This window comes from Brachycentrus maculatus, unplaced genomic scaffold (assembly GCF_059751285.1).
Source record: "Brachycentrus maculatus isolate JH-2025_06_01 unplaced genomic scaffold, ASM5975128v1 h1tg000636l, whole genome shotgun sequence".
Classification (NCBI taxonomy): Eukaryota; Metazoa; Arthropoda; class Insecta; order Trichoptera; family Brachycentridae; genus Brachycentrus; species Brachycentrus maculatus.
Window position 1 is genome coordinate 13632 of NW_028281372.1, and position 26902 is coordinate 40533.

Consider the following 26902-nt stretch of genomic DNA (forward strand, 5'->3'; position numbering starts at 1 on the left):
AAAATACCTCAATCCGGCTATCAAGATAATATTGACTCAGTACAGTTGTACGAATATATGGTATTGTGATATCGCACTATCAGTGCGACATCATACTATATTCTACATATTGTGATAAAGTACGCAGATTTGGAAAATTTATTTCCATTTAATTTGAACTTTGTGCTTTAAAAAAAAAACAGCATCTGTTGTGATTGCTGTAAACTACCTTTTTAATGGTTTAAATCTTTGCTATATCATTTCAAAGTAAAAGGTTGTTATTCGTTCCAAATCAATATTGAAGCATCTTTTGAATCGCTCCTGAGTATGTTTTTTTTCTAGATGTATTACAGAGATGTCGCTAATTTCGGACTAATTTTATATTACAGTTAAAGAATTAAAGGCTTCATAAAGCATCATACCGAAAAAGATAAAAACAATTTTATCATGAGTAAAACAATGTTGATTTCTTCTCGTGCTATTTAACTTACCCTCATCCATCATTGAGTGACTTAGTATTTTATTTATTGTCCATAAATGTGTGTGAGACGAAAATATAAAATGCATTGGACTTATACATAGCTGGTTTTTTTTTTGTTTTACATCTGTTGATTTTTATAGTAAGTATATTCAAATATGGGTAAGAAATAAAGCAAATATTATGAAGCATTTTTTTATTCAGTAAAAAATATAAAATTTATAAAATGGCAAGATAATTACGATTGAGTATAATACTGATGACAAAAAAATGTGTAAAAAAGTACACATAAAAAATTAAATACTTATAATTAGAATTTGTAAAAATAGAAACAATAGAAGGCAAGAATGAACACAAAATCAACTTATTTAAAAAAGTTTAAATTTCGTATTTTTGGAAGACATAGTTTATAAATAAAATTGCTATGAAATCATTCATCGCATGAATGATTTAGGTTTAGGATGTTATGAAACTTAATACAAATATGTAAAATAGTTTGTATTTTGTCAAAACAAAATTGTATTTCTATTAACTAGAAATATTAATTGGAATATATAGGAACACATTTAGAGCCTGTTTGTTGAATTAACTTTTTTTGTAGTTTCAAATTAATCAGTAATAGGAGTCAAACAGACTCATACATAACCTGTATCACATGTATGTTTATCGACATGTGTATTACAAGATATCTTATTTTAGCAGAAATTGAAATATCAAGATTTATTATATGACCTTACAAGTACTTATTTATTCATAAAGAAAATTAAATTAATTTCATTCATAGTGTTTGAATATTTGTACTTTTGCACAGATATAATTAAATACAACAAGTGATTTATAATACAAAGTGCTATGTACTTATAATATGTACATATTAAAATGTAATAATAATATCCCATTTCATTGCAATACATATTATGATAAAAGAGAGATTTAATTGTGTAAATTCATGTGAGATATTTATTTGAAGAGCAGTTCAAATAAACACATATTAAAAACACAAATATGTGTAACTAACTTAATAGAGCCATTATTAATTTTAATTTCTATATAATTACCCTAACCATAACAACTAAAAAGACGAATTCAGTATGGGAAAACTTAAATACTTGATGATAATCATTATTTATTTAATTAAAATACATATATGTATTCTAAAGTGGCAAGATTAAATCACATTTTCTACAATTGATTTACATATGTTTACAATTTTTCATACATACATTATACTGATTATACAATTCAGATCTGGAATGTAAAGGAATATTATTCTTATAAAATTGTGCTTTGAAGGATTTGATACTTTTAATAAATTTTTCTATTATTCCATATTTGCTTCAAAATAAGTATCCTGGCAACAGTATAATTGACACAATGTAAAATTCCTAAATATTCAATTGTCATGCTACATCTAGATATTTATGTACATATGTATCATACTTTTATGCTAATATGCTAAGTTTATCCAGTTTTATATAAAGTTTGTGTTGCAATCGGGATTTGGTCCCATAGTAAGTGTCACGGGCTCAGAGTCAAAGTTCCTGGGTTCCAACCTACTCTACCACAACTTGATATTTATTTTTCATAACGGGTCGCTTAGGTCTACGAAAATAGAATGAATTGCATATAAGAACAAAAAAAATTAACAATTTTTTTTAAAACTATCCATAGGGCGTTTGTACACTACACGGAATTTTACCGTCCGGCACTTCAGTTAGCGTGATAAAACGATGATTGGCTTGGATTGGCTTGTGCTTTTGTCCATCTTTTTTTGGATCGGTGCTCTTGATCTGTGCGTGAACATGTTGCGCGTAAATTCGATCACACTAAACTGTTGTAGTCGCTTTTATTTTTTAAAACCAGACCGTGTAGTGCACAAGCGGCTATAGACTACCATCTATTAGGAAGGGAAAATTCAACCAATTCTCAATTGATGTAAGCATTTGTATATACTTTATCACTTTGTTGTCATTTTTATAATTAGTTATTAATTACATGTCAAAATCATTTTAAATACTTTTTCTATGTCAATAATTAGTTTGTTTTTTTTCAAGCAAAATAAAACATATCAGGCAAAAGTGGTCACAAAGCGGCCTCTTGTATTTTTGCATATATTAACTATATATTACTTCACATATTAACATATTAAAGTACAAATGTACATACATATTAGCTACGTCAACAAGTCAAAAATCATTGTCTAAATATCCGCTGATTGAAATTTCAAAATGAAATCAATATCTTTCGTGTTTTGGCCTGTTGGGTGGCTGAACGGTGCTGTCCAAAGTGAACACTTCATAATTCACAACAGTGAAGTTATAGTCGCCCATGAGACTGGCAGAGCTTGCCCCGTCTCCGTCGTAAGAGTGAGGCAAGTTAGAGTAACTCTCCATATTAGTGTTGCAATTGTGCGAGATGAGGAGGTCTGCACCGGCACCAAAAATGGGGCCACATCTGGAAATATTAAATCTGTGTAAAGCGTGGCTCATCAATCTATGACTCTTCCCATACGGTACTCTCTTTCTCCAGGGTATTTCTTGGCTACAATAGTTTAAAAGGGAGGTACATTTGACAACACATTTTTTTCAATTGTCGCACAAAATGATCATTTATCCAGAAATTATGCAGTGTAACGGATTATATGTTCCTTATAATTATCTAAGACAACGTCAACATACATTGTTTTTAGTCTCAATATACAGACCAACCTGCTGATGGTTATGCCTGTGGGAAGAGCTACTGCCATTGCGTTTGCAAACATTATGAAAGTTAATTTTGCTTTCATTAATTTATATTTATTCTCTAATACTACACTCTTGTTTACATTTGTATTATTTTTTAATAACTTAGGAATGATCGGTTTCAGACTTGATTAATCACTCATCAATTCATTTTATATGTAACTTACTCAGGATGGTAACAGATGGCATAAGGTTTCTTCACAATATTGAATTTAGCAGGTGCTTCAGGGTTTCCGTGTAGCACAAACAAAAAGGCTTTTTCGGATAGAATGTAGCCTCCTTTATGGCTAGTTTTGTGCCAAGCAACATCACTAAAGCCTCCACATATTTCTCCTCGACTCCCCTGTGAACAACAGACAATAATAATTAATGCGTATTTATTTTTTTTAAGAGTAAACACATTTTATTAACTGCTTTCAAAAAATTTCAAAATATATGATTTTATCAACAAGTAAATATGGCCACCTCCATAGGCACTACTTTTCCTCAAATGATACATTTTCAAAATGTTAAATAAGCGTGGATAAAAATCACTGATGGCTAGTTCCCATAAGTTCATTACAATAGAAACCAAAACAGAATACTTGTGTATGGTTGCTGTTTTTCTAGGGAAAAAAAAACCTATTCAATATAGTAGTAGGAAATACATTATGTATTACATTAAATTGATGAGTGCTGACTTACTTGTTATGAATGAAAATTAGTGCTATTTTCTAGTATGAAATGATTTCAACAAATGCCATTAAAATAATGAAAAATTAACTACTGAATAGTGATGGGCGGTATTTGTATATGTTTTATTCAATGGCATTCAAATACTAAATCTCTTGGAGCTAAAATGTATCATCTTTGTGCTAACATAAATATATATATTTTTCAGTGGCGTGCCCAGGGCTTACCAGTAAGGCAAGCCCATTATTTTTCAGAATAAAATCTTCTTCTCCGTCTTATTCCTCATTGCTAAGGGTTGTGACCCTTGCAGAAGCAATGCATCTTCTCCAGTTATCCCTTGACTGCGCTGCACGTAGCGCATCAACCATTGAAGTGCCTGCTGCTGCCTTAATTTGATCGGTCCATCGTGTGGGGATCTTCCTCACTCTCTCTTTCCCTCTAGGCTACCGAAAACAACTAGTCGTTCCAGGCTATCCTCGTTGCCACGCACAACGTGTTTAAAGAACTGGAGAATCCGTCGGGTACAGATATTGGCCAGAGTCAAGCCATCCAAGCGTAGCCAGAATAAAATAGCGACTATGTAATTTTTTCCACATGAATTTTATTTGGCCAGCAACCGGGTTTCGTCATAACTGACACCACCAGTCCGATGATGTCGGTTACGACGAAACCCGGTTGCTGGTCAAATAAAATTCAAGTGGAAAAAATTTCATAGTTGTTATTTTATTCTATAAAATGCAGTTCAACCGAGGAATGTCAGGACAAAACTTTATTTAAAAAAACAATATAAAGATAAACAATGTATTGTAATGAGTGTAAAAAATGCAAAGATGTAATTTTTGTATAGAATAGCCATCACATTGAAATAAAGAAAATGTTGACTGCAGTAAAATACGTTTCTAATAGATTTTTATTTTCCACTGGCACTTCGTGATGGAATTGCATTTTAATATATTATTAGATTAAAACCAATATTTTTAGCTTTTCCACTTTATTTTTATTTGACCAGCGACCGGGTTTCGTCGTTACCGACATCATCAGTACATCGACATCGACAGTACCAGTCTGATGATGTCGGTAACGGTAATAAAATGTCGGTAACCCGGTCGCTGGTCAAATAAAAATAAAGTGGAAAAGCTAAAAATATTGGTTTTAATCTAATAATATATTTCAATACGTTTCTAATCCAACGAGTTTTGTATATCGACTGATTAAACTTCCTTTTATGTAATTTAACAGTTGTGATATTTTTAAATCAGGAGTAGGTCTTTGAGACCTTGAGATGTAATCATTTCTTTTTTTTTAATAAAATTCAATGCGCTCACCTTTCCATTATAAATTAATTCCTTCAACCACTTTTATAAATAAAACAAATAAATAAATAAAACAGCACAAACGACATCGGCCGTATCCGAATTCATTATGACGTTCAAACAAAAATGTGCTTACGAAAAACGTAGCGAAGAACGATAATAATGCGAAAACTTATTCAAATCTTAATAATTCCTACAATTACTGTATTTAATTATGGATTTTCTATTATATTTTATATTTATGAACTCTACAAAGGCATAAAACTAGTTGATAAGCATCTGACAGATGAGTAACAGATAACAATAATGAAATACGTTCGTTACAAATATTGCGAATTGTAGCTTAAATTTCTTGTAGCTATGTTCACGCTACCGAAGCTGGCTTCCAAACTCGATACAAAATGCCATATAGGTACCTACATTGTACGGTTTAAAGTTATGTTTTTAAACCAAATCAACTATGCGTTTTGCTGGAAGCAGAAGCCCAAATTGAAGCCAATGAGAGCGAGCGAGATGGCTAATCATGTATCGCCTGCACCTGCAACAGACAGGGCGAAAGCCGAATGTTTACACTCGGCTATCTCGGGTAGTACGAAAAAGCGCGCGATAATTTAAAAACAGGCATACATTAATTATGTATTTTTAATAATTGTTGGAGTTGTTAGGCAACCCGGGCTTCTGGGCTTCTAGGGTAGGTCCGCCACTGGTATTTTTGTATAAAATATAGTGAGAAATAGCTTACCATGACTACAATCATCACTGGAGCCACCTCATCGCAGTGTGCATGGAAAGCAGCAGCTGAATATGCATGGGAAGATGCCCGGAAAACCAACCTCCAAGATTGTTTTGGGACCCCATACCTTGAAATATGATTTAGTAAAAATTGTTGATGAATGAACCAATACACAAATTAAAAATATTTTGAACATTTTTTGATAATACAAAGATTTTTGACAATACAAAAATAATACACCCTAGTACAAAGAACATTATTATGATAATAAAAAAATGTGCAGCTGCATTTATTCTTGCTTACTTTCAGGGTCATAGTGATACACCCAGGTTTCGTCGCTAGTAAAAATTTTGCCAATGATTGCTCCTCTGAAGGATCTCCACCACAGAAATCCAAAAACTATTTGCACCTTTGTACTCAGTAATATTTGAAGTGACATAATGGAACTCTGCACCCATCTTGTTGGCATGTGTAGAGGGTGATGTAGAATAGAGACAATGCTACTAATAGATACGCCAATGAACGATGCAAGCCCAAATCCTATCGTTTTTCAATCTAGAACCAGCATCTCTCAGCAACTCAGCATAATTCTTGAGTCCTCTGATGAATATATATTATTAAACTTTTTCTAGATTTTCTTGATTACTGGCTTCGATTGGATGACCGATTGTTCTTTTCACCTCTTTTAAATTCAATGTGCCACTTTTCAGTTATCTATTATGGAGGAGTAGACTCCCAGAAACTTCTGATATCTCTCCGTGGATAGTTTCTAACTTTTTCCTTGCTTGGTGAGTAATTTTACTCTGGAACGGAACTCAAACATAAAATATATGACTCATCTTGCTTGTATTTTGACAACAGCTATCAAAGACTAACGATCCGCTTGTTATGAAACTCGGTATTTATACTACTACTGATCCTTCATATTGACACCGAGAATATATAGAACGCCCCTCATATGTATGTAAAACAAAACAAAAACTGGAATAAAAATGACTTACCAACTATTCAGGACACTCTGCAAGGGACTGCGATCATGCTGCAATATCACTGATCCAGGATAGAGATTCAGAGATAATCTTTAAAAAAATATATATATAATCAAAATTAAATTACATATGATAACAGACAGAAGGAAGATTTTTAGGACAATGACAACTTCTCCAGAATAAGCTAGTGAAGTGCGTTTAGCTACTATGTGTGCTATCCCGGTACTAATTCACAGGATGGCTGAAATATAAATAGTGATCTTTTCACTCTAATATTTATTTTAGATAACCCAGGACTATCACCCAATGTGGAGGAGCACCACCTTTCCTCCTTGAGGTTGATGATCAAGTTAACACTGCATCAATTGTACAAAGTGCCCTATCCACCATTGGATGCAGATAAACAACATAAGGAGATACTAACTTGTATGATTATACAAACTTAATTATAGAAATAAGTTAATTTATCTACATCTTCTTAGTTATGTATATCCCTATTTTTTTTTCATTTTTATTTGACTGCTTGCACAGCATAAATGTACAATAGCGGGCTAATTGCTAAGAAACGACATCTCCCAACAATCGAAAAAATTAAATCAAAACCCTCATCCGCACCCGGTGGTGCATAGGGCACTGCATAATATAAACGCGATGTTATCTTAATCGTTAAAACATGAAGGAAAGGTGATCAGCTTTCCGCTTCAGGTACCAGTCCAAGTGAAAAATTCACTTATATTTATTTCACACCCCCCCTGGGAATTGAACCCGGGACCTCTAGTATGGTAGCCGAGCATACCGACCATTATACTATAGCGGCGGACTAAAAAAAGACTGATAATAAAATTCACATTATGTTTATACCAGGTTGTAGAGTCAAGGCGATGATCAAGTATTACCTGGGCTGCAGTCTTTTATCTTGGTCGACCAAATGATGATTCCTGCCCCTGGCTCCCAGAGTGCCCCCCGCCCCCGCCCCAGGAGCTCCCCCTCCGCTACCTGGCCCCGCCCCCCTCAGCGCCGCCCTGCGATACCTCTCAAGAGACACCTCCATAGCGACCGCTCCAGTGGGCTCCACTTCTTCGGCAAACACTTGGCTGTCTGAAATATGCAACAAAAAGCATTTTTCACATATACGCATACATACATCATATTTTATTTATTGTTTTGGCATTAACTTTGTGGTAAGACATGTTACAATGATTAAAGAAAACACTTATTTTATACCACTTGAGTTTTATTAAAGACTACATATTTCCGAAGTTAAACTTCCATCATTCAGGTCTGTATAATAACTATTATACAGACCTGAATGATGGAAGTTTAACTTCCGAAACATGTAGTCTTTAATAAAACTCAATTGGTATAAAACAGGTGTTTCCTTTAATCATTATTACATACATCATAATGTCATACACCTCACAATTTATGCAAATTTTTTGACAGTTTTTCAGACGATTGCAAAGTGAATTTAAGACTTATTTATCTATTATTTTAAGCCTATCTTCTCTCTCCTAACTAAACACAAACCATTCAAATAAAGGTTTTCCGGTTTATTTATTTGAAATACTGAAATTGCGATATTGAACTAGTAAGAAATAACAATTAACATATTGAAATGAATTAAATAAATATATATGAAAATCACATCAGAGTGGCTCTACAATTTACCTCTAGATAACTGCGCAATATAATGGTGCATACTTCTTGTATTGTATTAGTACTAATAAATTACCAAATAATATGTAAGAGTAAATAAAATTATATCTTAGATATGATATTAATGCTTTAATTAAGAGACAAAAACTTGGTATTTGTTGGCTTTAAGTCTCTAAAAGTGGTCACTAATGTTGAGACTATTCTTAGCCACTGGGTTACCCTTCTCTAAGCTTGGAACTCTTGCATTTTAAAAATATTGTTATAAAAAAATATTTTGAAAAATTTAATGTACAAACTTAATATCATCCAAACAATATAGAAACTTAATATCAGCATCAAAAGTGAAAATTCTCATAATAAATTTACTACTACTGTATATTATGTTTTCAAAAAATGTTACGCTATGAACACTGTTAAGAAATCCACAGTTTTTCTTTATTACTTCTAGCCCAAATGTATATTTTCTTATATTCATATTAATACTCGGCATATTGTTTTTGATGCTTACCAATCAACAACAGTCGTACATGTGCCATTAGCGGTGCCAAATGTTGACAAACTCGAGCCCTTTCCTCCTCAGCCCAGTGTGCCGTGGGTTGCGTAACTCCTGCCTGGTGTTTAGCCCACGCCAACACACATCTCCAAACATCCTCTTCTTCCAAGCAAAGCTGTATGCATGGAAAGCAAAATTGACATGTAAACGATTATTGTATTTAAATAGCTATAACAATAAAAAAACTGTGTAAAAGGCACAAGACGTAGTAAAACAGAAGGACTCATATATTTTTAGCTTGAATAAAATCACATAAATATCTTATAACATAATTAAATGTCAACCGATTTTGAAGCAAACAAAATTTTACTTAATGGTGGAGACTGACTGGAGCATTTTGTCGTAACATAACGTCGTAACATCGCTCACGGCGAGCATCCGAAACTATGGATGGAGCGCTCGACTCGGTGTACTGACTGCCTGAATGCACGCATCGTAACGTGTTACGTTACGAAGAAATGCTCCGGTCAGTCTCCACCTTAAGACTGCTGAGAAGCTGTTTGCTTCGAAACCGGTCGACGTTACAATTAAGTTATAAGATTTACTGATTTTTTAACAAAGTATTTTATTTGTGATTTTATAAAACGGAAAACACAAAAGTTAATGCTTATACTGATTATATGCAATTATTATGGCCATCACGCCCCCTTATATGGATTGATAGAGTAGGTAAACAATCTCTTTGCAAACCTGTGAAATAATAAGTTATGAGTAATATATTTTACTAGCTAATATTCTTCTCAAGCATACAAAGGATTAAATATCCCTTTCAAAAATATTATACCATAGTGAACATGAATTTAATTTCCCCCTGTATAACATGACAATTATCAAACGATATTAACAACTGCAATACCTTTTTATTTGAAGAGTTTAACATATTTTGAGATATGCGTATGGAATTGGTATTAGGCGTTCAAATGTAACACGCGACAGTCTTCTGTTACACACATGGGTGTTTACTCTACCATTCTATACCTTCTTATATTACAGTGACCATAATTACCAAGTATATTCAAAACCTAAATAAAATAATGTTGCTATTCCATCGCATAATTTTGAGATAATTATGCTTTGGTCCGTAGACAGATACTTACGTAATCTGATGAAATAAGTTTGATCAGCGCATCCTTTGGCAAGTTTAAGAATGCGTTGGTTTTCACACATTCAGATGCATTTTCGCCAATGTATGAAATACACTTCTCCATGAATGATGCTGCACTCTTGTTCCCTAAGAATAAGATGAAAAAATATGCTTACTGTTCGATTAAAATGTTGTATGATTGCAAAATTCCTCTCTTATCTTTACTCGCACCCAATGGTGCATAGGGCACTGCATTATAAAGAAGCCGTGTTATTTCGATCTTTAAATACATGAAGGCTAGGTGATATTAATATTAAATAAATATTAGCGTGAAAAATCAGTAAATTTATTTTGGCCCCCCTGGGAATCGAACCAGGGACCTCCAGCTGAGCAAATGCGCTGACCACTATACTACGGAGATGGACTGCATAATACCCACGATAAAATCAGGTAATTATAACTCTTTGGAGTTATTGTCACCTCTGCAACTACTGATAACAATTTATTACTCAGTCATAAACATCTATAAGTGTGTACCCACTTGAAAGCAGAAATGAATGCTCTGCGGAATTGCTACTACTTTAATGGAGATCAATGGAGATGTCGTTACTTATACAGTATGTTCATTCTAGGTGGTAAAACAAAGCGGATTGCTCTTAACGGAGTGTGAATAACATACAGTTAAACCTTGATATAATTGGGGGGAAGGGATGTCCGTTAAAGCCAAAAGTCTGTTGTATATATTAAAAATAAATAAATCCTTTCTTTTATAAATATTAACACTGTATTTAGATATAAACAAACAATACAAAACAAACGAAATTCTATTTATTGTCTTTGAACACTTGTCATGAGGTGACGTTACTCTTTGATATTGAATTTAAGCATGTAAAATATTAACATGATTTTATTTTTTTACACTTGATGGGATTTTTGTCCATTATATGCGAAGTTCGTTAAATAGAGGTCCGTTATATTGTGGTTTTACTGTATTTGCACAACAGTTCATTTTCACTCTGAATACAGATCTGTTATAATAGATCATGTAATAAAAAATCTTTATAAACCTTACTATCCATCCTCATTCCCCATCAACCTTTCAGTAAGTGTTGCATCTATAGAAAACACCACCAATTTAAATATATTTTTGTACAGATCAGGGTATTAGCTTCTTTCAAAAGTAAACAATATAAATAAATATCTCACCTTTGGGATACTTGAAACAAATCCACAAATAAAACCTGAAAGAATAAGGCAAAGGAATACCTACAACATTAATAAAAACAATTATTCGCTCAACAAATATTTATTAAGTAAAAAAAAAAATACAGATAAGAGCATAGGAAAAATACCTTAACTATAAGAAAGATCTAAAAATATACGCGGAGACTGTCTTAAAGGAAGACACCTTTTACATTTTATTTATATGTAAAACTAAAACTTTTTTGTTGACAACATAATGTTGAATTAATTTCTTCATCAACTTTGTAAAATATTTTTTTTAGAAATTGTCCATCTTGGAATCCTAAGATAATCTTGAACAGTTTGTAAAAATAACACAACAGAAGGAAGAGCCAAATCCCAAATCTAGGAAAGGCTTCTCATGTTGAGCTAGATAAAACGTTAGATTAAAATCTTGCCAGTGTATTTTTCTTTCTGATACTGGGAACGTCATGAGTCCTCCAAAATAATTAAATAAATGACACGAAGCGAAACATTGTCGCAATGTACCGACATTAGTTCGAATCACATTTTGTTTGTTTCTTAACCTAAAAAGTCACAATCACAATGATGTTCACATAATCTTCGTGGCTGACGGGTTGACGTTTTGTATAAGGGTTATGTTGTCTCCTTTCATCATAATTCTTCCAAGGGGTTTACGAACTTTCGTCTTGACGTAGTATTCTTCCGCTTCGTCCAGAACAAGATTCATGTACTCGTCGAATCCAACTATGTGACCCTCAATCCGGAGATGTATGTTCTCATAAAGCCAAACTTGAACACGAGAACGATTCTGAAGGTAACGGAAAATAAGGTTGATGGGCTGAACCATCACCTTCTGAACTTTCGGGGGGCCTTTGTAAGACATTTTGATAAAATTTTAATTTACAACAATCTGAACCGGAATATTCCCAAACGACCATAGACTTCAAAATTATGTACAAACGACACAAAACGACCGGCACCCAGAGACAAAAAACCGCGGCGTCCAAGCCATAGACAAAAAGTTTGCGTATATTTTATTTTTAGTCTATGAATCAATAGTACCTACCTATCCCTTTAGTATGGCATGCACAGCGTGCAGCACTAGAGGGCACATTCTATCATAGGCAACGAATACGCGACGTAATACGCCTTATTTTCAGTTTTTGAAAAAGAGACAGTCACACAAAATAATACACGTTTACACAGAATAATAACCAATATACCTAATTATGTTTTGAAAAAAATTATCTGAAATGAGATTTCCATCAATATAAAAAAAAACAATTGGATTAAATCATGTGGTGACGAGTTAAGATCATATACTAAAATACCTGTTCAACCAGTTCATAAAATGTAAAATAAAATGGGAAATTTCATTTTAAATATTACCTGAGGGTCTTTCTTGAATGTCCATAGCGGCTGCCAGAAATGTGCAAGCACTTGCAACAGATAAAGTAGAGGTAACATGATCCTCACACGCAGACCTTAATTCTTCAACTCCCAAATCTGCTGCTAGAGTCATCATTTCAAAAACCCCCGAATCTTGAAGAAGCAACTATAAAGCAATAATGGCAAATAATCGCATTGGATATTTTTATATGATATTTGACTTATTTCTGCATAAGCTTTTTGCAAATTTTCTACATAAGCTTTTTACAAATTTTCTAATATACAAAGGTCCAACAAATATTCTAAAGCTCTTTTGTCTAAAAAGTTAAAGAAAGCCTAACACAATTCATATTGAATTCTTATTTGATACATAAACTAGTGAAGATCGTGAAAGTGTTATGGAATGTTCAATATCCCTGTGATGAATCTTGCAGCCCGATTACAGAGAGATTGTACTTCAACGTGTGAGATATTTTGGAAAACGTGATGTAGATTCCATTGAAACTTAAAACAAGACACAACGTAAACAATCACCGAAGCTATAATTGCATCTACAGAAATATTTATGTTTTTGGAATTTGTCATGAGATGAAAGAAACTAGCACCGACTCTTTTATTCACCCGAGACTGATGAGAGAACATTGAATGAAAAGAGATACTGGGCAGTCAAATGTTTAATTTAAGAGCAAGATCGGAGTCTGTTGTCGATATAAGAGATAGGTCTAATAGATTTTAAAACTTTAACAAGTTAGTACTTATGTGAAATTGATCAAATGTTATATGAAAGTTATTCAGTAAAAGGAATTTTATCTATCTAAGTAACTTTGTGCGAAGATTGGGTAGAATGAATTTGTTTGTATAAAAGTGCAGAGCAACACCGATAAACTGACATATATCAGAAGATACCTAAATACATATTTTGTCTACAGAAATAATAAAAATAAGAAAAATTGTCTCAATAAGAAAAGTAAAATAAAAATAAATAAAATACAAGTAAAAAATAAATAAGTCCACTACATGTTGACAAGACAACAAGGCGCTGCAAAGTTGCCTGGGATGAATAATTAATACCTCTGTCCAGAGGTATCTTGTGTTAATCCCGTTTTATTTGTAGAATTCGATGAAAAACAATATTTAAAATGATCGATTGGATGTCTATGGTGATTATGCTATTCGTCAATAGATGGCGTGCATTTATTTTTATTTTTATTAAGATGAAGCGCAAACCTTTCCGGTGTAGACGTAGAGAATGAATTGTTTGAAAGTGTCCGGTAGAGTGTGCTGCAGTCGTATCGGCGTAGGAGTTCCAGGTGCAGATGGCGACACTGTGCAACCAGGAATGCGACAAATTTCACCACGCTTGGTATTTTGAAAACTTTTGCATCTATAAAAAAAAATACGCGATATATTCGTATCCACCACAAAGTAATGAACAAAAAAACCTACACGAAAAATTAATAAAATGTATTAATAAATTTTAATATTTAATATGAAATGGAGGAGACCATGCCATAATTAAATACTAAAGCATTTTTCAAAACTTCTCTTAAAATCTATGGATTTATGTGAAAAGGTTATCCATATACAACAGAAAATAATTTGTTATCAAATAATAAACGGTTAGAGCCCTTAATGCACGACTAAAATTATTATTGAAATTATATAAATATACACATAAGTATGTATGAAAACATTCATAGATAATATCCATCTAGCATTATTATTTTATTTATTTATTTACTAAACTACAATCAGATTCACAGTTTCTAAATTGAAAATAAGACAAGATAAGTAAACAATAAATTTGAATAATTTATTTAGCGCAAATTTCGTAAAATGCTCAAGGGCGCTTCTCAATCTTTTCAGGACGGCGTTGAAAAAACTCAAATGCTATCGATCAAAATAATGTAATTGTGGGTAAAAACCGCGATAAAGGCATCAAAATAGTTACATAATAAATTTGCTTAAGTCGCACGACTCAGAACTATTTTTTCTAGTAAATAGTACCTACCTATGTCGTACGATTTAGTAAATGCCGAAAAATTCCTCAAATGCGACTATTTGTTACTCGCTTTCACATCATTTGAACATTTCATATAACATATTGAGAAATGAAAACGCTACACAACCTTTGTGATTTTTCTTTGACTCGTGTTACGTGTGGATTTTACGTTAGGTGTTTTTCGATAGAGCGGGTAGTGTTTATTTTCTCTACAAAAATGTGTTCGGAAGCGATGTAGTGTTTGCTTAACGTATAGAAATCGCCGGCAAGCTCCTTGCGAGTGACTTTGTCAATTCCATCTTCGAGAACTTACTGCCCTTTGCAAAGGGCAGAAGAAAGCACTTGAAGTTTGCTGGAAACGTTCTCAGTGCTCTATGAAAACATATTTACGCGAAATCGAAAACGACTTCCCGAGTTTCTCGCTATTTTCCGGCAGACGTTTGCCTCCTTATAAAAACACTTCAATCGGTGGAAACATTTCGGTAAACATTATTTCTACTCCATTAGTCTCCAGGAGTCTGTACAAATAAAGAGATTTCTTCTAACAATACGAGAGATTATTATCACACACTAATATAATACAGTCGAGTCATTTCCCACCATTATAACGTTAGTTTATATCCACTGGATAAATACAATTCCATTAAATGGCTGTGTTATTTGTTTAGTGCTGTCACCAACATAAAAATTAAGAGCATGTCAAATCATTATTCCTTTGTTTTTTCATTATGTTTTCATTGATATATTGGTGCATAGAATTCTATAAAGAAAATAATGTATAACTACTAACTACCCTATATTAAGAATGAAATCCAGATTTAGTACTTGATTTTTTTAAACATTTTTTAAAAATTAATTTAATTAAATTTGAATTTATTAATTTTCGATAAAAAAAATGTATATAAACAATGTTCACATTCTCGTAAGATGTTTAGAAAATAATAATACTAGTTTATTATTTTTTTACAATACTTTTAATAAATAAATAAAAATATATGTTAAACTATAAATATGCATGATTCGAATGTCTTTAGCCCCTATATCCGCACCTAGATGAATCATAAGCACCAGATCGTATTTAATTATTGTATTTGCTTCATAAAAAAAAAAAATAAAGTGTGATGCACAATACTATGTAATATATTAATTTAAGGTACTTTTCAAATAATATTTTTATTTAAATATAAATTATTTTAAAAGACATGTTTATTAAATATTACGATAAATAAATGCTTTGTTTACAACGTCGCAGTTAATTTTATAATTTCGTCCACTAACTTTTCCATGGCAGCTCAAATAAGCACAAAATTAATAATGGAACATTAATCAAGAAATGGCGGAGTTTCTGGATGCACAAACAGGCAGCGTGGCGCAAATACAGAAGCTCGCTATTTTATGGACTTGCCACGTCATAACATATCCGGACCATGATTTGTCTTTATCGCCCAGATTCGGAGCAAGCGGATGCAGGAGCCATTCGCCCCCACTGGATATTACTTAACCCGGTCCTGATCTACTGCGAGCTTTGAGGAAGCGTGGTCGAGTTACAAGTCATGGTACATAATGTTTGTGTAATGCTTTATTTATTGTTTCGGCATTTACTTTGTGGTTTAGACCTGAAGATGGTAGCTTAGCTTCCGAAACTAGTTGTCATAAATAAACTCAAGTGGTAAAAAACCAAGTGTTTCCTTTAATAATGTATGTAATACTAACAAAGGTATTCAATCCATAATAGCAAAAATGAGGTAATAAAATTAAAAAGTAAAAATAATTGTCTGCCTCTGTGGTTTGTTGGTAAGCGTCTTTAACTATCGTGCTGGAGGTCCCGGGTTCGATTTCCAGGGGGGGTGATTTTTTTAAAGTTATTTTACACTCTAATAATTATTTTATATCACCCTGAAGCGCAGAAGTGATCTCCCTGCCATTGTGAATGTAACGATCAAGATAATCTGCGTCAAAATGATGGAGTGCTCTATGCACCATTGAGTGCGGATAAGAGTTAGAAGAGGAAGAAAAATAAAGTTTGGTGGGTTGACACACCCCGTATTTTAATACAAGTGAAAAATAATGTATTGTAAAAGGGGTCTTTAGAGATATCCGCTCCGATTTTAATGAAAGTATTATTAAATATTCAAAACGTTTTTAGGGACATCCGTTCCGATTTCATAGAATTTTATAGTATGTAGTATATTTACTTTATTGCTTTAAAATTGTATGTAAGTATTTACTTTAAAATTATTTTTAATTTACATGCCATATAACTTATAATAAATTCATATATCATTTCACGTATTTTTAACCAATATCACTAAATCGTTACCCTCATATTTTTAACGCAAGAAAACATATTTATGATCTCGTATCTGTAGTGTAAAAATTTGCATGAATTTTGTTAAGTGGAGAGGAGATTCTAATGGTGAATGAATATATGTTTCGTGAAAAATCCTTGCTAACCATATAACTAATCTACAATACATTACAGTCCTTAAATGCATTGGCAGGGTGATTGGGACCAATTAAACGAACTAGAAAGCTTTTTGTGAGTGCACAAAACATTGAGGAATTTTCAAAGTCACCACATAATCCAATTTTCATACATTTTCCCGTGTTTTTTTACCTGCCTCGGGTAGCGTGTGGTGGATTCTCACGAATAAATTCCATCCCGCGAACTAACATGGTTTCTGAGAAAATTGTCGGTTAGTTAGTTGCGAAGGGGATTGCTGTTCGTCATCGGGAAATATTTAGCGACTATAAATATATAAACATAGCTTTGTGATTATTAAGGGGTTGCTTGCAATAACAGATCTCATTCAGCGTTCACGTCATTTCACGCTCGATTTTTTTGAAGAATATATCGTGGGAATACTAGGAAAACTCTAAAACCCCTGTTTGAATAATCCCTGTTATTTAAAGCTTTTAGCCTGAATAAAATACCAGCTATTAAACTTAAAGTTGAATTTGCTTTTAAAACCACATAAATATGACATTTCAAACTACTTGTATTTTTCCCGTTTATAGAATTTTGAAAACTTTATAATATGCACCATTAAGTCAAAATTAGATATTTTTTAGTTTTTTAGTAACGTTTTTTGCCAATACACCCACGATATATTGTTTTTTTTTTGTTTTTAGCATATGCACTGAATTTTTTTTTCTATATATACATATATGTTTTTAAACTTAACCTTTCAATAACTCCTTCCTTGCCTTTTAATAACTTATTTCTTTTAAAAACTACATATTTATTTCAAAGAATTTTTTTTATGAAAAAAATCAAGTATGTATGTAAAATGATACCTGGGTTTAAATAAAGTTAAGTTGCTATTTAACGTATGTAGGGCCTTAAGTAAGCAAATCTGCTACGTATAATAGAAAAATATTTTCACATGGATACAATAATGCGAGACATTATTTTTATTCAATGATAACATACTTTTTTATCTTGTTTTTACTGTACTAACTCGTGATTTCGAAATTACAGTATAAAAACTTGTAGTAATAAAATTATTTAAATAAGCAATTATGTTTACTTATATTGTAAATATTTGTATGTAAAATAAGGTTGCAAAAATATACATCACTAAACATATAAATAAAAATATGCCGCAATATACCCACTCGTAAGTGCATACAGATAAGATATAGTTTATCTGTTTAATATAACACTTAGCACTCTTAGAAATGTTTGACGAATAATTTACGTGCAAAAATGTGCAGATACTGTTTGTATAAAACATGCATTGTGATATATTAAAAATGCAATTAACATATCGTACATATACATTTTTTTTACATTTATTTTATTTAACCAATGACCGGGTTTCGTCGTAACCGACATCATAAGACAGGTAGTAAAAATATGTGGAAAAAACCATATACTTAGTTGTTATTTTATTATATAAAGTGCAGTTCCACCAAGAAACGTCAGTACAAAATTTTAAGGAACTAATATAGTTTCCATTTATTCTTTATCGTGTATATCATATATATTTAAAAATAACGAATTGACGAATTAAAACAAATTCAAAATGAAGAAGTTCATCTTTACTTCGAAAAATATGTAACATATGTAGATACTTAGAAAACATTGATTTAAATACTAAAAAAAACATTATTTACTGCAATGTTCATATTCAAGTTTTGAAGCAAAAATATCGTACGTTCCTTCATAAAAAATAATAAAACACGAAAAATCATTTAAAGAATATTATAAATACTTTTTATGGACCAATCAATACACTTATATATATAATATGTGGACATTTATCTCGCTGACAACACCAAAAAGTATAAAATATAAGCTCTCTTGCTGCCATCGCAATATGTGGAGTAATGACGTCGTGCAGGTATCGAACCGATAAGCAAATCCTTTTCTCACCCTTCGTTACACCAGCCTCATTTTCCGAAAGGCGGGAAATTGCGTCGCCGCCTGTCAATTGCTTTGTCACAGGCGCTGAAACAAGCTGCACCGAGCCGACAGCCAACATCGGACTCGACAAAATGGCGGACAAAGGATTTCTCGCAATTACTTCCAAGCTGGACAAATGAGGACGAGTGCGGCTGACATATCCTCAAAATAATTGCCCGGAGGAGGCATCTGGAAGGTATACGAGCATTGTGCGAGCGAATAATGGAATGGAACGCGAACGAAGTATACAACAAAGAAAGCGAAGTATATTATTATACGTTCACCCGCTCTCACACTATACAGTGGAACCTCTTATAACGAGTGATTCGCATAACGAGCAAAAAAAATGCGAAAAAGTTGCTCCCTTAACGAGTGACATTTCGCATAACGAGTTACATAGTCCCTTTTTCACGGCATTCACTTATGAGCCACGCCAGTCAAAACAAAAATGTTTCGCTTAACAAGTAAGATTCTGAAACGAATTATGCTCGTTATGAGAGGTTCTACTGTACTCTGAATTTTCTTTTAGTGGTTACCGTGTTGGGCTAACACGCTGAAGGTCCCGGTTGCGTTTCCCACAGAAGTAAAAATAAATTTGCGTAATTTTGTCAAAATACTTATTCACAAATCTGGAATATCTCCGCTAAGGAGTTTACGTTTTTGACATCTCATAATAGATAAAGAAGAATATGGAAATCTGGCCATTTACAGGGCTTACGAAAATTTGAGTAGTGTGGTTGTGAATCATGGGTAAAAATATTGAATGTTGCACTTGTGTAAAGTGATCTCTTGACCAGCATATGACAGGTCATAAGCCCTGTAATACCCAGGCTGGTTAAGTGATCACTTAACACACGTGCAACATTCACGAATTCTACCAACGATTGACAACCACATTACTAAAAAAAACTCATAACTGGAGATAATCCAGATTTTTTAAGTATTTGGACACTCAAAATGTTGTAGTTAAATGATGTCCAATACTACTTTTACTTAGACAAAAATACTCAGTACTATTTGTTCGCATTCGTGTAGTTCAAACATCATTGGTACGTTCTTACTTTGGCGTACTCCAAAATAAACAAAAACGAAAAAATAGAAAAATAATTGCTTGTCAGCATTTCACCTAACAAGGGAAAATGTTTGGACGTCAAAATATAGTAGTGCAAAATTGTATTAATTGCTTTCGTCTAGACTATAGAGATTTCATTCTGTGTGCACAAAATTATTTACTTGCACACACCAGCGCAATATATAAGAAGACAAAGTAATATAATAGAATCAACGTACTTTGCATATCCTACGTGATATTAAACTCGTAGTAAGAGATACCTTAAAAACTTTGCAATTTAAAAATGAATGTATATTTATGATGTTATTTATATAGGAGAAATAAAGATGCGCATATTTTAATGCATGGAATTACCTAAAACCGATTTATGTAATGTATTTTATATTGTACCATATTGCCCTACAGATCTTAAACGCGATATGAGTATAGAGACAAGTAACGATGATATAATTTTTTTTATAAATATCGTAAAACTATGAAAATTTTATGTCAGTAGATTTGTGTTACCTGTTTGATTGTATAAATTTATATTAATATCCTTATAACAATTCAATATGGAATTCTACCAACTGTCTGCAGTTACAATAAATAAATGAAATTTGTAACGATTGATATTTTTTTAAAATTAGTATATCAGTATCAATTTTACTTCCACCAATATGACGAAAGTTGATAAATCGAATTACAATATGGTCCCTTCTGGCACTCGGGAGCTAAAAACACTATGAAAATTGCATTATCTACCATCAAAGCGATCAGGATCTGTGACGAGAAAAAACGCCGCACCGAGCCTCGTGCTTATTGTCATAAAAAGGACATTTTGCAAAAGCTTTTTTATAATCCATTTATGCAGATTACGTTTTGATTTGTTTTAACTACCCCATTGTCACGACGGGATGCTGTATGAAAAATGCAACCAAATAATGACTGAAGCATGTTCAGTAAATGATTCATTATCAGTTCACAGTGAAAATTTGTTTTAAAGATAAATTGATATAATTCTTAACATATTATTTACTTTATAAAAGAAAAACGAATATTTGCAAGAAAATAAATATTATAACCAATACAACTTTTTGAGTGTGTCCAAATACTTGTTCACAAGTATTTGGACGCACTCAAAATGTTGTGAATAAATTATCTGGTCAAATTACAAGCTTAAATAATAAAAAATGAAAATGATATTATCTGGCGTTTCTCGTGAAAATGTGTGATTATAATCCAGGATTCGGACCTCACATACTAATAAAAGAGTTTCTGCTCAATAAAAAGGCTTCTTTTCATCTCACCAATAGATGTCTCTAGTGAAGTTCTAGTAATTCAAGAATAATGTTTCAAAATTGGTTCATATATATAGACTTCCAATAATTTGAGTAGTGTGGTTGTCAATAATGTGTAGAATTGGTTAATGTTACACGTGTGTAAAGTGATCACTTAAACCAGCCTATGACGGTCGTCAGCCCCGTAAATGCCCAGACTTCCATATTTTTCTTCATCTTTGATGATATGTCAAAAAAATTATATTTATTTTTAATGTTCTACCCATATATTTTATAAATTCATTGTAGGTATTTCTTTTATTATATAAATAATTCATAAAAAATTAATCGTTTAATAATTATTATCAGCATATTATAAACAAAAGTATTGATTGGTCCATAAAAATACTCGAATTTTATTAAAAAGATTTTTGTATTTAGTATTTTCTTAAAAAAGAAAAATACGATACTTTCAGTTTGGAACCTGAATATGAACATTGCAGATAATAATTTAATTTTTCATTAATTGATTCGGCAGTCACTTTGTGTAAATTCTATCTATTTTTAATTTAAGTTTTCCCTGGTAAATACCATGGTAAATATCCAAGTAAAACTTAAATTAAAAATTAATCATTAAGTGAAATTTCGGAACACTTTTTGAAATTATTCCTAAAAGATGGATTACCGGATTCACGATTAATGGGGATACAAAGTATTCCGAAGCAGCAATTTATTAGAGTAGCTGGAAAAACCGCAACAAACACTTTTGATATTTCAGGTCCGATCAGCTCATTAGCCGGAGATGAGAAAAACAAAGCGAAATTCGCGGCGACAGCGTCACAAGGAGTGAGCGATATTCCTCCGGCATGACGTCACGAGTTTCGGCCAATTAATCTTCATTATCGGCGATGGTGATGGTGATACCAATGACGAGAAGGGCGCAATTAGTCAACGTCAACTTCCATCTGGCCGGTGTGTGGCGGCCCTGGAAAGGGTTGATGGGCGATGCTCGCATCTCCGCATCTCGGCATCTCCCTGCAGCCGGCGCTGGACGGATTGGGAACGGGGCAAGGGTGTCGGCTATCGACTCGTTTAGTCATACTCATATGATAACGATTACTCATATCGCTCACTCCTTTCAAGAACGTCAAAAATCAAAAAAACTTGATTATTCAAGAGAACGTTTTTAACGTTTAAAAATATAATACAATGTATTAAAAATAAATATCAAGCCACTTTTACTGTGCAACAGATCTTTTTAGGTAAAACCTGAAGGATTTCTCTCCATTTGAAAAATATTTAGTTTATTAAAAAAAAATATTAAACAATACTTTTATTCAAAATGCAAAAACAACACTTTCTGCCCTGTAGCGGGTAAATACTTATTTAGTTAAAAATCTGCCTCTTTTGCTGGGATATCGCACATTTTCTGGGCATTCCGAAAACATGCACAACTGAAAATTGCCGATTTTTTATTTATGACGTTCTTGAAAGGAGTGAGCGATATGATGAATATTCATAGACAACAAATTAATTTTAATGAAGTTTCAGAACAGAGATCGCGATACACCTCCAGAGAAGGATTTACCTCGAAAAAGGTATGAATTTAATCAGCGAGACGAAATTATAGAAATCAGAAATTTTATTTATTTGTTAAACTTTTTATGTTCAAATGAACATAAAAATATAACACATGAATAAGACCACCTTTCGAGTTAATTAATTAATGTAAACACGACTAGTTTCGAGAACTACACATGTTCTTATCAACAGGTGAAAATACAAACAGAAATCTAAACTAGCTGTTTTTAATCGATACATACTTGGTAAATACCACTATTTCATAAAATTTATTGTAAATTCGATGCATTCCGCATCATTTTCAAACACAGTATGTGAAGCTTAGTTTACATACAGGCCCCGTGGCGTAGTTCGGTAGACGCTCGACTACGAAGCTGGCGTCACGGTTTCGATACCCGCCAATTGTAAAATGAATTCAAGAAAGATTTATGTTCAATTGGTCTGGGTGTTTGTAATGTATTTTTTACATTTACCTTCCCTATCCTTACTATCCTACCTGCAGACAAGCCTCTTAAAATAAGGGCTTCGCGGGTTATTAATTTTTTTTTAAACATTGTTTGCACCAGGGAAATCAACATCTATAGACTGGTGTATGCTGAAATTAAACGCAGTCATACAAACACCGTAATAAAATCAAATTTCTAAAAAAAAAAAAATGAATAATAAAAAAAATTCTTACTTAAACGCAGACTTATTGAGCAATGTGTATATTATTGAGTATATTATTTTTTGACATCTCATCAAAGATGAAGAAGAATATGGAAGTCTTCATATTTGATGAGATGTCAAAAAATGATATGAAAAATAACTCCTATGATTGGAGATTATTCAGATTTGTGAACAAGTATTTGGACACACTCAAAATGTTGTAAATGTGTTAAGTGCCTATTTTTGGGATTTTCTGATAAATTCTTTTTTACGATATACGAGTTCCTACCAAGACATTATATTTAGAAAATGATGATATTCTAATACAGAAAAAAACATATATCAGGCAAAATAGATATGCTAATGTTTTGTTGAATTTTCTGTAAGGAATATAAAATTCATTCTCCTCGCCCCTGGGGCGGCTTTTGGGGGGTAGTTAGTGTGTCAGAGGGGGCGGGTGGAAACGCAGAAGCCGCATGTTTACTAAGAGGAAATAAAACGCTGACAGCATCTGATGGATGACCAGACGCGTCAGCAGCGGAGAGGAAATGTTCTGGAAACTTCGCTATCAAATTCTCCATCTTTTGTCTTCCGGAACACGATCTTCCGCTCGCCTCGAGTTTCGTCCCCAAAATCAGTACATTCAAAGTTAAGAAACGATTATTACTGTGAGAGCACTTTTTAAAGAAAAAATAATTTATATAAATAAAAATGCAAATAGTCGAATGTTCGAAATGTCAAATTTCTTAAAGTTATTCATCGATTGCCTTGAAATTTTAACATGGTCATGAATTAAAATACGCGTGATTTTTTATCGGTCTATGTAAATAAAAATGGTAACTGATGTGACCTGTGAGAGGTTAAACGATGTTTTTTGTAAAACGAATTTCCTACCCTTGTGGCAGCGCCACCTGTTGAACGTAGCATAGCATACGCAATACAGTAGTACAGCATGCTTTTTGGCAACTGCGCTCACTTGTTGTTTCATAGATTTTAATGATATCCTTGCTTCACAAGCAGTGTGAAAATATATTTATTATAAATGTGCGCTTTCCATTATCTTTCTTTTGCATTTAATCAGACTGAGCCACAACAGTGCGTTGCCAGGTACACCATAGTATGCAATAATTACTAAAACATGAATTTTTCAATGTAATTTCAATATTTAACTTGTAGATTTTCAAAGTAGGTATATTTGATGTTATTTAATAATGATACCAGTAAAATTAAATCACGAATTCGAATTACCAGGCTTACATAATCCAAAAATGTATGAAATACACAATAACGTAAGACTCGATTACGAAATCCGAAGTAATTCAAAAGTTTACAATTAATAATTACTTAAAGTTTAATGTTGAATGTTTAAAAGCTGTGAATAACCAGTATTTTTCAAACGTGCATGGTTGAAAAATTTTAAAGTTAAAAAAAAATGTGATTTTTATGAACATACGAACGTAGTACGTTTTATCGCACTCACGCTCCGTAGAAACGTAACAAACACCGTTAACGTAATTAAAACATTATTTTTGATTTAGTATGCTATTAACGTAAACATTTTGCAGTAAAGTTATTCGTTATCTGATCACTTAATAGCTTTTTGCAGGGTTATTTTGCTATCTCAAGATATTCACATTTCTATCCCTCCTACGTAAGACATAAAATGCAATTTCGAAGAAGGGCTTTAACATATTTAGTTCGGAATATATTATTAATACCGAATTTAAAATATTCCAAACTTATACCGAAATACAAATTGATTGAAATTTTGCGATTAATTTATATTTTTTTTAGTTTTCATAAAGATACAAAGAAATATGTAAAACTTTTTTTTTCAAAACTCGATTGTGGCTAACGATACTATGTGTAGAAGATATCGATTTATTTAAAATGGTTTCAATTTAAGTTTAGTGCCCTATGGGTCTATGAAGTTAATATAAGAATATTTTCCATTTAAATATATATTCTACGAAAATTCTTTCAACACTTTAAAAAATGTAATATAAGTATGTATATTTTATTTTTATTGTATTAGGCTCCACTTGTTTGCGAGTGCTTTTCAATTAATATATCGCTCACCCCTTTCAAGAACGTCATAAATAAAAAATCGTCAATTTTCAGTTGTGCATGTTTTCGGAATGCCCAGAAAATGTACTATATCCCAACAAAAGAGGCATATTTTTAACTTAATATTTACCCGCTACAGTGCAGAAAGTGTTGTTTTTGCATTTTGAAGAAAAGGAATTGTTTAATTTTTTTTAATACACTAAATATTTTTTTAAATGGAGAAAAAACCTTCAGGTTTTACCTAAAAAGATCTGTTGCACAGTAAAAAGTTAAAAATAAATATCAAGTGGCTTGATATTTATTTTTAATACATTGTATTATATTTTTAAACTTTAAAAACGTTCTCCAGAAAAATCAAGTTTTTTGATTTATGACGTTCTTGAAAGGAAAGAGCGATATATCGTAATCAATTGAGAATCAATTTAAATTAACAGTAGAGTGAAATATTATACGCATCGCAAATGGCGTGTAAACACGAATAAAGATGTCAGAAAATAGAGTGGACAAAAGGTATCATAAAACATGATGAAACTCAACTTGGGTGTGAAAAAACCAGGTGGGATGTTAAGTACAGCTCTCTCGACCTTTGGAAGGGGGTCGGTTTGAGCGGGAAATGGCATATTTTCATTTCCCAAGAAAATTTCGGAGAGCGTGCAAACAGCTCGGCCAGAAATTACAATCAATCTTCAGTGAATACGGGGAAAATACTTCTAGTCGAATAAAGGTTTTTCGCCAAAGAAATCCCGGCCTTCCCGCACGCAAGTCATCACGTGCCATAAGTAGCAAGTATGCCGAGAGCCCTGTTCGTTGTTCGTTCACGAGAAGGAAAATCGCGAGCTCTCACGAAATCGGTTTTGCTGTGTAATAATATAAAAGGAATCACCGCTTTAATGCCAAACAATGCTGTACAAGAACCTAGAAACAAATATTTTAACATGGTATGCCTGTATAATTTAAGAATTAATAAAACTTGAAATAAAATTGGAATTATTTTGTTTTCCTCTGCAGTGCAGTTAGCGCGTTACGCCATCTCAATTAAAAATATTGTAATATTTTTTTAAACTAAAATTTA

The 26902-nt window shown here is 32.5% G+C and overlaps 2 protein-coding genes across 2 annotated transcripts in view; both read right to left on the reverse strand.

Annotated features, from left to right (window-relative positions):
- Positions 1-642: 642 nt before the first annotated feature.
- The window catches only part of LOC148300895 (uncharacterized), a 38477-nt gene continuing 12217 nt past the window's right edge, over positions 643-26902 (reverse strand). Inside the window, exons 3-11 of the mRNA XM_088274153.1 lie at positions 14021-14177; positions 12794-12959; positions 10212-10345; positions 9070-9229; positions 7802-8003; positions 6918-6995; positions 5926-6043; positions 3366-3541; positions 643-2911 (exon numbers count right to left, since the gene is read on the reverse strand). Of these exons, the coding sequence (XP_088130279.1) occupies positions 2692-2911; positions 3366-3541; positions 5926-6043; positions 6918-6995; positions 7802-8003; positions 9070-9229; positions 10212-10345; positions 12794-12959; positions 14021-14177 (1411 nt within the window). The 3' untranslated portion in view covers positions 643-2691. The remainder of the gene's footprint in view (positions 2912-3365; positions 3542-5925; positions 6044-6917; positions 6996-7801; positions 8004-9069; positions 9230-10211; positions 10346-12793; positions 12960-14020; positions 14178-26902) is intronic.
- Positions 11850-12366, reverse strand: SmE (Small ribonucleoprotein particle protein SmE). The gene has a single exon (XM_088274154.1). It carries the CDS (start codon positions 12285-12287, stop codon positions 11994-11996), a length of 294 nt encoding a protein of 97 aa, XP_088130280.1. The 5' UTR covers positions 12288-12366; the 3' UTR covers positions 11850-11993.